Below are 13813 nucleotides of genomic sequence, written 5' to 3'. Positions count from 1 at the left end.
ACTCGTAAATTGCTAGAGTTCCTGGTGTAGTGGTCGTGAATGCTATGGTTGGTAGCATACAAACCAAAATTGATGTCTATGATGTGACAAAGCATGACTTCAGTGTGGTCACTATAACTAAGAACTGAAATTGAAATTCATTAAATGCGAGCAAAAATCCACACAAATTTATTTTTTCCAATGAAAATTAGTAATTGTTTTTATTATTGTTATTTTATAATTTTAAATGAGAAAATCTTGTCCATTAACTGCAGCTAATACTCTCTTCATGATTGGCAATTTTTTATTTGGTTTTCAAAATAATATTTCAAACTGACTGTTTGTGTGGTACATTGGGTTTAAGTGTGTGTTCAAATATTGTCGCAGTTTGTTTTGTTATTTCTGCTAACCAACCTTGAAGATTTATGTATAAATAAAGCAAAGCTTAGGCCAGGAATTGTGCGATAACCATTTTGACCAAACCCTCAGGAACTTAACAAAATAATAACCAAACATTTTTCCCCTATGAAAAACCTGCTGTAAATTATTTATTTTTCTTATTATTACAAAGCAAATTAATTCACTATGTCTTGTAAAAATTTTAACATTTGAATAGCAGTAATAATGAGGGTGAAGAATGATAAAACTTGGTTGTAAATTCGGTTTTATCAAAGAGATGGTCAGACATCCACTATTTCACAGAGAATATAATGTTATACCGACAATCATTCAAGTGCCATTTTTTTATGCCATGAAGAAGAGCAGAAACTTTATAAGTTGTGCCATTGAGCTTCAAGTATATTTTCTTCTTACTATTATGTGTACATACCTATTTTCACAATATGTATAATGAAAAACAATAAAAACAATGTTAAATTGAAATAACATTGAGTGTAAACCATCCCACGCTGGGATTGAGAGATTTCTGCCGTAGCCGAATACCCCATGCCAACCAACATCCAATTGGTCGTGGGTTAAAATGCTCAAGTATAAAATTAGCATGAAATAATGACTTTAAATGATTGAACTTTTCTTCCTGTTGTTGCAGGTGGGTGGCTGGTGATTGGGGTCCTTGCTCCGTTAGCTGTGGAGAGGGTGGCACGCAGACGAGGGAAATCTGGTGCGAGCAGGAGATATCGGCGACATTGCGCATGAGAGTGACCGAGGGGGCTTGTCTTGCTCCGCCCATGTCCAGGACGCGCAGGTGTCCAAATCCACCCGTTGCGTGCCACAGGAGGCGATGGATCACGAGCGAATGGAATGAGGTGAGCGTCCGTTGGGACAAGACTACGAAAATACATAGCTTAAAGATAACAAGGGAAGAGTCAAGCTCAATATTCCTTTTTCCCCGCAATGACGTAAGTTTCAACAAAATATTTCAAGTGTAAGTAACTTAAAAAAGCAAAAGAAAAAAAGTCTGCATGGGATTCAGTGCTTTCGTAATGGGAGTCAAAAAGTTAACATTGATAGAATGAAAGCTGCTTAAAAATTGTTTCTCAAAACAATCCGTTGCACTGAGTCCAGGTTGCTTTGCATTTTCATTGTGACCTTTCCTTGTAAGACGTTGGTGGCATGGTTATTGTAGACACTGATACACTATCATTGCCAATTAGGAGTAAGACAGGCTGTATGCAGGTCACAGAGATATCGGCAAATTTATTGTATAGCCATGGGAGGCCACAAGGGGCACATACCCACAAAAAAACCAATTAACTTTAGCAGAAAAATATTAACCTATGAAACAAATTTATTGTACTCCGTCACTCAATGTACCGTATTTCTCCGAATATAGTCCCCCTCTGAATATAGTCCCCCTCTGAATATAGTCCCCCCCCCTAATTTTGAGGCTTCAGTTTCGGGAAAAGTTAAAAAAATGCGTTCGAATATAGTTCACCCCTTTACTTTTACCACAGGCATTTTTGGAAAAAAAGGGGGGACTATATATTCAGACATTTACGGTATTCACCAACATAATGGCAGTGAACCACTTGGGACAGCTCTTAAGATGATGCATGCCTCCAGCTTGAATTTTTGTGATGGAAATAATGTAATAAAGAGCAAAAAAAGGATCAGAATGGAATTGAATGCTATATTTACAGAAATTAAAAAATTACATAGAGGGGGTGAAAACTACTCCAAAATATTATTTCTCACAAAAATCCTTTTTAAGAGTGCGCACACATTGCACAAGGAATATATCATGAAAATATTGTGGCATTATTATAAGTTGTTTCGGTTCTGCGCTGGTGAGGGAGTGAATCAGTTAGTCGGTCAGTTGAGATTCTTTACTTAATGTAAGAAAATAATGCAAAGTAACGCCTGCAATTTTGTAATGTCTGCAATGGGTAAAATAATAATTATGAACTAAAAAAATTATAGTAATAATAATAATATTTATTTATCACCGTTGGCAAAATACAATGCATGGCTACGTCAAGATTTGCATACAAAAAAAGATGCAATATAAAAAAACAAAAGACATTAGGAGATGTGTTTACCATAAGTATATATATATACAATAAAAATACAGAAAAGGGAAAAAACCGTACAAAAATACATTTCAATATCACATGTCTTTATGAGAGTCTTCGAGGTATTCAGAGACACTGTAGTAGCACTTTCTGAATAGAATATTTTTAACCCTCCATTTAAACACAGCAGGTGAAGAGAGGGATTTAATTTCCTCAGGGATGTGATTAAAAATTGTAGAGGCAGAGTGGTAGGGGCCTTTCAGGCAGAGAGAACTTAAGTATTGTTGAGCGTGTATATTATTTCTAGAGCGGGTAGAGTAATTGTGGTAAGAGGCATTAGCAGGAAATTTGTCCCGGTTGGAGTGTATGAAGCAAGCACATGTCAAGATATATAAAGAAGGGAGTGTGAGGATTTTTGTATTGGAAAAAAGAGGTTTACCTGGGGTACGTATAGAGACTTGAAACATTGCCTTGATGGCTTGCTTTTGTGCAGAAAAGGCTTTACTTGAGGCAGTTGAATTTCCCCAGAACAAAATGCCATAAGATAAGTGGGTGTGTATTTTGGCGAAATACAGCTTTTTCAAAGTATCTAGAGACACAACTGATGCTAACATCCTGATCATGAAGGTGCCTACAGATACTTTGCTGATTGTTGCTTGAATATGATGTGACCAATCTCGGGTCTCGGAAATGATAAGTCCAAGGAACTTAGAGGTACTTATGCTGTTTCCGTGTGGATTTTTATTATTACTTGGGAAGAGATCTACCTTATTGGATCTCTTATGCAGAAATTGAAGGAAGACTGTTTTTTCTTCATTGAGCATGAGGTTATTTTTGCTGCACCATTGTTGCATTTCGTTGACAGTAATATTCCTGAGATGGATTAGGTTTTGGGGACTGTCGGCTGTGATGATAGCAGATGTATCGTCTGCATAGAGAATTAATTTGCCATGGGATAGGTGGTTTGGAAGGTCATTGATGAACAATAGGAATAGGAGCGGTCCCAGGAGAGACCCTTGGGGTACCCCACAGGAGAGTTTCATTGCACTGGATTTAACAGTAGAGTGACTGATGGAATAGCAGACAACTTGCATCCTTTCACTCAGATAGGACATGATCCACTTAAGGGGCAAACCAACGATGCCGAAAGCACAGAGCTTATTTTTTAGAATGTTGTGGTCAATGAGATCGAAAGCCTTACTTAGGTCAAAGAAGATTCCAAGGGTTAGTAGCTTGTCGTTTAGGCCTAGTAGTACATATTTCGTTTATGAGCTCAAAGGAGGCTGTTGCAGTGGATTTACCCGTCCGAAAACCATGTTGGTTGTCATGGAGTAGCTTCTTTGAAGACAAATATTCATACATACGTGTGAAGAACAATTTTTCCATTAGTTTCGAAAAAACAGAAAGGATGGATATAGGTCTGTAGTTATCTGCATTTTTGTGAGAACCTTTTTTGTGAACAGGTATCACTCGGGAAGATTTGAGATTTGTAGGGAAGCACCCAGAGGAGAAAGATGAGTTTATGATATCAGCCAAGGGTAGTGCAATGATGTGTGCAACAGCTTTCAACACTGGCATAGGGATGTCATCCAGGCCAGTAGAAAATTTATTACCAAAAGAGTTGATAGTTTTTATAATTTCTGCCTGAGTTGTGGGAAAAAGGAACATAGGTTGATGGAAGTGCTTTTGTGGGGGATTCGGTGTGTTTGCCTTTTTGAGGAGTTTTGTGGCAACATTACAGAAGTGAGTGTTAAACAAGTCAGCAATCGCTTCAGGCTCCGAGACACTGATGCCTCCAAGGCTCATAGAGGGAGGATTTTTGATTTCGACATTTGAGGCAGTGGTAAGATGTTTAATGACATTCCATGTCGATTTAATAATATTGTTTGAATTATTAATAGTTGGTTCAATTTTATATTTCCTGGTGTTGTTTATGAGGGTTCGGCATTCCTTATGGGCTGATTGGTATGTTTTCCTGAGATTAGGATCAGTGAATTTACTTTTAAGATGAAGTTCCCGGATATTTTTAGATAGAGCAACAATTTCAGGTGAGATAATCTTAAAGTTTCTATTAGCCATACCCAGTTTAACTTTTTTGTGGGAAAGGAGGCATTGAAATACATGATAAAAACATTGAAAAAAGCACTAAATTTGTCATCACAGTTTGCAGCCGAGATAACGTCCTCCCAAGATTCCTGCTCCAGTGAGGTAGCAAAATCCATCATGGAGTTCTTACAGAAAATTCTCTTAGCAACAAGACGATTGGGAGGCTTGGGGATAAGAGTGTCAAAATCAACATGCACACAGAGGCCAAAGTGGTCAGACAGGCCAGTATTGATAGTTTCTGATTTTACCCTAGAGGCTGGGATGTTCGTGATAAAATAATCAAGGAGGGACTGGCAATTTGCAGTAACTCTAGTGGGTTCTGAATTTACAACCTGCAGCCCAAAGGAGGAGAGCAAATTCATGAGGTCACTCTCCATAGTGGAATCTTTTAGAAAATCAACATTTAAATCACCGAATATTATTATACCATTCAGTCTTCTGGCCATTAGAGACACAAGAACATCATTTAAAATATAAAAAAAAATGCTAAAATTGCCTCCAGGAGGCCGATAAATGAAAATTGCAAGAGTTTGGTTTCTCACTTTAAGTATAGCACCAGAGCACTCACAAATTGATTCCACTGAACAGTCCAAGTTCAGACAGATCATATATATATCAGTATAAGTGGTTGTACTCTGGCCAGAGGTGAGCAGTATGGAAAATGCAAGTACAGGCATCCCCCGAGTTACGTATGTCTCGACTTACGTAAATCCGTACTTATGTAAGCGATAACCGTATTTAAAATGATTACGTTAATTTTCGAATGCGAGCAGGAAGAAATATATATTCGCTCGTACAACCTATGGTAGAAAAAATATCGAATAGTTATCGAGTTTTTTACATGCTACAAATAACAAAGTGACCCATTTTTGTCATTCCTCGAAAGAATTTTCATTAATTTATGTAGAAAAATCGCTTATAAATCCCAAGCCAACAATCAACGTGAAAATTTGCAGTTCTAGCGATGGATGTGGTTGCGCTCATTCCTGTACGATACAACTTGTTATACAGCATGCACACCCGAACTCAGACTTTCAACGATTTTAAAATTGTATCCTTAAGTTTGGAAATCTATGGAATTAAAAGAAAATGAAGTTCAAGCAGAAATCTCTAACGCGGAAAAGAATTGTTTAGTAACCACGTAACGGTATTGAAATTTGAGTGTTGGCAATGAACGCCGCGAAAAAGTTAAGAAAAAGTTGACACATGATACTAATTGCGTAATTGTTTACATGCTTCTGGCGGAAAATTTTATTAAGCTGCATTTTCTTGTTCTCTCATATTGTGTGCAACAGTAAATGAATTAATATTGCGTCATTGATAGCTTTCCCCACTAACTTTGTTGCACGTTTATGACGGAGTTGGCTGAATAAATGCTCACTTTTAATTAGCTTCGTGCTTTGGAAATACTCTTCGATGTTTCCAGCGAAGTAAATATTCAAATGATGATATTTTCACATTATTTTATTGAGATTTGAGAGAATGACAGTATGTTTCCGTGCGTGAAAGATTGAGTGTATGTGCGTGAATCTAAGAATATAGTAAGTTACTGGTATTTTTTGTGTGTTATTTGCTCGTAATCCTAGACACTCCTACGTGTATTAACTGTGACAGTGAAACCACCAGATTCATCGATCAACGTAATATATAAAAGGCAGAAGATATAATGATTATAGGTAGGTAGACAATGCATTCTTTGGGGCCTTAGATCACTGTATAACATAATGAATCAATTTAAGTATTCAGTTTAGTAATGTAGCGTTGAGATACCGCACTTTCCTGAATCCACGCGATGTCAACTCTGGGAATAATATTACGCATTTTGATTGGCAATGCTCGAGATGCAACTCTCAGACTATATTAATGTTTATCGATTTTGTATCTAATAACGTAAGAATACGCGGTAGAGTTCATGAATATCGCAGTGAATTGAATGAAACTTCACCGAGAATTTACCGCGCATTTCTCCGCTGAGAATTTCACCGCGCCGATCGCAATCTCTGAAGCACTAACGAAAAGGTTCGACTTACGTAAATTTCGACTTACGCAGAGTCTGCCGGAACGCATCTCTTACGTAACTCGGGGGATGCCTGTACTATTGTCGGTACTTTTGTAATTCTTATTTTGCATTGCAAATACAATTTTTACAAGTATTTCATGTTTTTTGACTAATTTTCATAATAAAGTTAATTTTTTTTATTTAGCTTATAATACATTTAACAGTGAATACAACAGTAAAACAAAATATATATCATATACATTCACAGGAAGACAATAATTTTATTAAAACAACATCTTTTTGGGTTCTTCACTCCAGTGATTTCGTACTCTGGACATTTATGCATTGCATCCAAATGCCATGTGTGTCGAGTGGTGAATATTAGTCAGTGGCATAGCCATGGGGGGCCCCAAGGGGCACATACCCCCATAAAACCAATTAATTTTAGCAGAAAAATATTAACCTATAAAACAAATTTATTGTACTCCACCAATGTGTTTTAGCAAAACAGCTTCCTGACGATCCATTCATTTTGTAATTTTAAGTGGCGAAATAGCATAAAATGTGATTCCTAGGGATAAAAATGTTCATATTTTCCCCAGAAGTGGTTCCACCACCTCTCTCCTGGGTCGTTCGTGACCCCCAACACATTGTCCTGGCTACGCTCTTGATTTTAGTTGATGCCCGAATGTGTGTGTGCAATGACTTGCATAATAATGGCTGTTTGCTGAGTTATCCTAATAGAGTAAAACCTCTTTACATTGTAATGGAGGGGACCAAAATTTGGGCAATTTGATGTATGGAGGTTCACTCTAGAGAGGTTTCAGTGATAGGCACCATTTTTTCATATCCTTCGGAAATGAAAGGCACTACCGTCTTTTAAACCATTGTGTTAAAACAAACGTGCATGCATTAGTGAATATATAGTTATTATTCAATAATTACAGAAAGCGAGTGCTATCACATGATTTTTACCAAGATTTGAGCGAAAGCAATGTTATCTCTCTTAATTCAACAGTCACTTAAAATGATTAGCATAGTTGAATAACTTTTTTTTTCATTTACTGTTAGGTATGCTCTCAAAATGGCCACAACTAATGATTAACATGAAAATTACAGCATAATTAAAATTGTATAAGAAAAAAACATACAGGTGAAACATTTATCATTGAAAATGTCATTCCATGTACATAATTGTGGGTGCATTAATTGTCTCTAGTTGTCTCGGTGCAATAGGATAGTTTCCTTCATCAACGCAACGCATAAAAACGAAAGGCATTGATTGCGATTCGTTACCCACCATTAGTGTATCCATAATATACAAATTATTTGATTTTAGAAATCCCAATTTAGATGAATGCTAATGGTCAATTTTAACCGCATTTGAAAAAGGCCAGATTAGCACCCATGCGATGCCACTCCACGTGACATCACAGGGACGTAGTTCCTATATGAGTAGATAGGAGTTTTACATCGTCTGAGATTACCAATGAGACACAGAGCTCAGGGAAACACCTCTTTATGGTCACCCATTAAAATTACCTAAGTTCGGAAAGTTTCCTTCGTTTGATAGGGTATTAATAATCCTCATTTTAGCCAAGTGCTACCTGCTAGCAGGGTATTCTGCTACCTGCTAGCAGCCTGCATCGTATCGGCGCTCATAGCCTTGCACCAACGTGGCCTCACATGCCGACAGCCAGAACCAGAATGACGTTTCCCATCATTCCTACTTAGCCGTCGCATTTTCGTGCGCTTGAAAATTTTCACTTTTCATTTAATCGCAAAAAATAGATATGGTCATTTAAAAATCTAAAACCATGAAATGCATAGTCCAGGAGTAATAATATTTCGATTTAGGCAATAAAAAATAATAGGAAACCACCCTATTTGCAGAGGTAGTTAGGCTGTCTCAGGGGTATCTCCTTGGTATGATAAAAGGAGGTTTTATGAGATAAAGAGGTTCACTACATAGAGGTTTGCCTATACATTTACATGTAAATCTGACGGGACCGTAGGGGTGGTATGAAGTATGGAGGTATATGATATAAAGAGGTTCACTACATAGTGGTTTTACTGTAATATTCTGTGGACATGTTTGCAGTGTTCGGTGTCTTGTGGAGAGGGTGTGAGGAGGAGGGACGTGAGGTGCACGTATCCCGGGGGAGATGGCGCCAACGATGACGACGACAACGACGACTACGACTCAGAGGATGGCAACGAGGTGCTGGAGGGGGGTGAGGACTGCCCGCCAGAAGAGCGCCCCCCTGAGGAAGAGGCCTGCGACATGGGATCGTGCACCAAAGACACGTGGTTCTTCACTGAATGGTCCACCAAGGTCGGCACCTACTCACCCTCTAGATCACGGTATCCCTTTCTGACACTTAAGCTTAAACTTGGATCACTTAAAGTAATCAGTGCTCCCCACTCCATATTTTACATGAAATGTTAGCACTAATTGAAAGAGTGCTATTAAATGCATCAAGTTGCTGAGAGTCATGGAGATGAATTCGTCCTTGAGGAGACTCAATCACAAGTTGCGCACGTTCAGATGAAATTTAAATTAAATATGTTTAATTTGAAATAATTTATAATAAATAGGAAATATATTTTTATAAAAAAACACAGACACATACAATGAGGAGGTAGAATTACAAAAGTAGCAAAGTGAAAATATTGCATGTTTAAGTGTGCATATATATATATATCACAGAATTTCAAGCAATAAATGTTACTAGTTGAAAAATAAAATGAATTTGTGCACATTCAGCATTAAAAGTTTTAAATCACAGATTTTCTGTTCAGAAACAAAATAAACTTGCGAAAAATAATAATAATAGGCATATAATGGTAAAAATAATAATAATAATAATAAAATAAAATGCTCATGCAAAAAAAAAATGTATTAGATTTAAGTTTTTGTTTACACAAACACCACACTACACACTCAACACATTCATTGGCGCAAAATAATTATTGTTGTGTGAACTGGCTGGTTAGGGTGATCATGCTTCCCTGGGACAGCTCAATCGCGTCTTTGGTGCAACAACTAATGGTTGAGTTGAGCAATTCTAATTGAGGCAATCCCAGTGCATGATGGAATTTTCAAGAGCAGTAATGTTGAGCAGGAGGCTGTTAAGATGGAACTGGGTTGCAAAATATAAACAGCATTAATTCAGAGCAGAGCTAATGCAGAACAACGCTAATTGGCAGAGGGAGTGGGTGAAGTACAGTAAAGTTAAGAAGGCTTCAAAGGCTCAGGCTCTTAGCCAAAGGCAGGGTTTTCGTTACTTCTGCTCAACCCCTAATTCCTTTCTATTGCAGTGACTGCCCTCCATATACAGCAGACTCCGGATTGTCCGGTTGCGGTATATCTGTGTTGTGGATTATCTGCGCATGATTTTCACTCTCGCTCAATATTTTCTGGGGTCTTTGTAAAAAAATAAAATCGGGCGCAAAATCATCAGAATTATTGCATTAATGCCACGGATACACCTGGCTTATTATTTCCCTTAGAATCCCCATTCGTAAAATTGAAGCGATCGCGCATTAGCTGCATTCACGAGAGCACCGTGTTCCTGTTATCCAAGCCACGTTGTGCGTGACCACGCTCCGTGATCACAGATATACGTCCCGCAGCAGTTGCTACCGGGAAATTTGTGCGAGACCCAACTACGTGGCATGGTGCCGGGCCAAGACTAGTTCTTTCGTGGAGTCCCATACAACTCACTCTCTTGAGCTCAAATTATGCCCCTATCTGCTCTACATGCTTACAATTTTCTCAAATTATAAATTTAAATACTTATGAGCAGAATCTTGATATTCATGAGCACAACTCATGCTCAAAGCATAAGTGATTCTCCTGTTGAGGCGAGAGTATCAAAATTGTATAGTGAGAGAGACTATACCGCCAGGATGCCAAATTTTTTAACATGATCCCTCCATGCCTCAAATTTTCCTCATCAAATTCATTCCGATGCAAGTGTTTCTCCTAAATAAACCATTTTGCTCAGTGGATGAATTTCATGCACTATGCTAGTAGTCATCCAAAGCTCAACATTACCAACAAATTACTTTTAATAATGTCTCTATATTTCTGTTTTTTATGTTTCCTGTCCTAAACATTTATTTTTATATAAATTTGGATAATTGTCTTTTTGTGTTTCCTATGGCAAAACAAGGCATATTTTTCCCCATGCAATTAATTAATGTGAGTTTGATATCTTTTTTCAGTGCTCATCCGAGTGTGGATCTGGGGTGAGGACTCGCCATGTTCACTGCTCTGGAGCGGGAGCCAATGAGATCCCTGGCTCAGGTTCATGCGATCCCTCGACACGACCACCCGAGTCCATGGCATGCTCCTCGTCCAACGAAGACTGCCCCCACAGAACGGGCTCTTGGTTTGCCGGACCGTGGAGTAAGGTACGTGTACCAAGTGGCAGGCATGAGTGCTGACAGTAAAAATCCTATGGTACCTCTTTTTAAACGGAGTGAAGCGCACGCTGGCTACCCAGTTATCAGTCTTTATGTCACCAATGAGTGAAAATTAATTTCCAAGCAGGCACAAATATTCACCAAAATACGTATTTAACCTCGTGGCCACAATACATCTGCTGAGGAGATGACCAGCCCAGGGGCATCTACCATCCAAGACTTCATTTTTTGTTGGGCATAGTAATATTTCATAATGTCTGCCAGTAACTAACAATGAATTTTACTATGAGCATCATTCAATTGAAGTATTCAATTGAAGCCCCACATAAATAACCTAATAAAATAAGTACATAGTTTTCCAATATGAGCAAAGCAAATTGAAAACAAAACATCAGCATCCTGTAGACTTAGGCCCGTACTCTTAGTCGACCCTGTAGGGCCAACCGACAGCCCCTACATTAACTGATCTCGCCCTACACATGGCCGTTTTTGGAACTAAACAGGCCCTACTTGATGTAGAGTACCCGAACCAGCCCTACACCCCAGAAAAACATGGCGGCCAAATATCGTCTGCTGATCACTTCGATTAAAGCATCTACGTTACAATGGATATTAAGGGAGACGACCTCACACAAGCCATTTTAAAATGCACAGTAACACAGCGGAAAGGTAATAATACTACCACATTATAGCCATCAAGTTAAATAAATTATAAAATTGACTGAACTGATAAGAACAATGTAGCGGTATACATGCACCTTGTTTCTACGAATATATGTATAATAATATTTTTCACATTTAGCACTTGGTATACTTTTGGGAAACCAATACTTCGTTTACATATAGCTAATCTTCTTTTACATATTCTAATATTCATCAATGACCTACCTAATAAAATTGTAACCCAAGATAATAAGTGTGTATTATATGCAGATGATGTAACCATCTTATCAAAAAGAAAAAATCTGACCGCGTTAATTGATTCCAGTCAATATATAATAAAATGCATGCAAACCTGGTGTGATGTCAATGAACTAAGGCTAAATGATGATAAAACCCAAGTGATATTGTTTTCTGCTGGGCACAGCCCAAAGGACAATGATCTACTGCAATGTAAAAATAATTATCTTAATGATATGGAATGTGTAAAGTTTCTAGGAATTTATGTGGATAGAAATATGAAGTGGGATGCACATATAGAGCACCTATGTAAAAGCTGAATACAGTGTTTTATCTTATATCTGTATTAAAGCATAGTGTAAGCCAGTATGTTCTGAAAACCCTTTACTATGGATTATTCTACTCAAGAATTTCATATGGAATTATAATATGGGGATCTTCGCCCCAACTTCATGATGTGTTTGTTATACAAAAGAAATTTGTGAGAAGTATGTGCAAACTAAAGTGTCGAGCTCATTGTCGCCCTTTTTTTAAAAGCCTTAAATTACTCACTGTACCTTGCGTATATATATATCAGAGTGTCATATATGTAAAAAGGTATAAAGGTTGTTTTACTATGAATAATAGGATACATTCCTATGAAACCAGGAGATGCAATGACGTTCATGTCAAACAATCGAACCTAGCTCTGGTATCTAGAGGGCCTGAGCTCATGTGTACAAAATTGTATAATAACCTACCTGTATATATTAAAAGTATAGAAAATATTGATGTTTTTAAAAAGAGTGTCTTAGCTTACTTAATAGAGAAGTGTTTTTATAGTATAAAAGAATATCTTCAATCTGAAATGTAACATTTTCTTATGTGAATTTGTTAATTTTGACGTGCCCTATATACTTGTTTTATGATTGTATCATGACATATAGTATCCTTTGGGCAAATAAATATTATTATTATATTATTATTATAACCATAGGAAACGTATTTTCATGCCACTAGCCACATAATAAACTTAACTATGGAAAGTGAAAGCGAATGACGAATCTTGATGTAAGTTCCCACATCAATGATCATATTTGTTCCGTACTTATTACTATCTTGTACAGACTGCTTTTGAAGGTATTTAAAGATAATAAGGTTCTATGTATTTTTGGCTTGATATGAGAGTATTTGTAGCGATAATTAAGGTACTGACACGACCTGGCGGATGACACCGATTGGTTATTTACCTTGAGCCATTGCCCTAACAATGGCCCAAAAATTATCGGATGTCTTTTCTTAGTTTCATAGTTAGGTCCCATTATGCCACCAGAATGGAAAATTGGCGCTGTGCCATCATCTACGTCATTGAAGAGAACTTCCCGATTCTAACTGATGGGTGACGTTCGGGCGCTGATGCACTCGTCCAACACGCATTTACGGGAAGGAAAACGGACGGGGCGAAAGGAAGGGCGAGGGATATTTTCCTTGAGGTCACCCGTGAAGGAATCAGAACAAAACACTTACTCAACACTTTCAACTAAACAAAATATAATTCAAACAAATAACATTGCATATGACAAAAACAAAAGAAACCCTCTTATACACTAATGAAATATGAATTGGTGAGAGCCATTTATGAAACATCAATGATAAATAAATAAAAAGGAAACAACAACAATATAACTTGGTTCCGAGATGCAAATCAATATAGCAAATGATAACAACAAAATAAAGTTCGGTTGTGAACACGTAAATATGATACAATTTCAATGATTTCTTGACTGGGGAGGTAAATGATAGTCCATCCCGACGAATGTAAATTTGGGTGCGAACGTTAATTGTACTTGGTGATTAATTTCACTTTCACTAAGTAACGGGCGCGTTCCGTGACTGTTTGTCTTAACACTTGGCAGGAGACAAGAGGGGGCTTTGGGGGGGGATAGCT

The 13813-nt window shown here is 37.6% G+C and overlaps 1 protein-coding gene across 2 annotated transcripts in view; it reads left to right on the top strand.

Annotated features, from left to right (window-relative positions):
- LOC124168917 (thrombospondin type-1 domain-containing protein 4-like) overlaps positions 1-13813 on the top strand; it is a 351906-nt gene that overhangs the window by 320843 nt on the left and 17250 nt on the right. For both annotated transcript variants that reach the window (XM_046547306.1, XM_046547308.1), the window contains 3 exons: positions 1028-1244; positions 8657-8890; positions 10786-10974. In XM_046547306.1, coding sequence (XP_046403262.1) covers positions 1028-1244; positions 8657-8890; positions 10786-10974 — 640 coding nt within the window. The remainder of the gene's footprint in view (positions 1-1027; positions 1245-8656; positions 8891-10785; positions 10975-13813) is intronic.

This window comes from Ischnura elegans, chromosome 12, assembly GCF_921293095.1.
Source record: "Ischnura elegans chromosome 12, ioIscEleg1.1, whole genome shotgun sequence".
NCBI lineage: Eukaryota > Metazoa > Arthropoda > Insecta > Odonata > Coenagrionidae > Ischnura > Ischnura elegans.
This window is presented reverse-complemented; position numbering and strand designations above follow the sequence as displayed.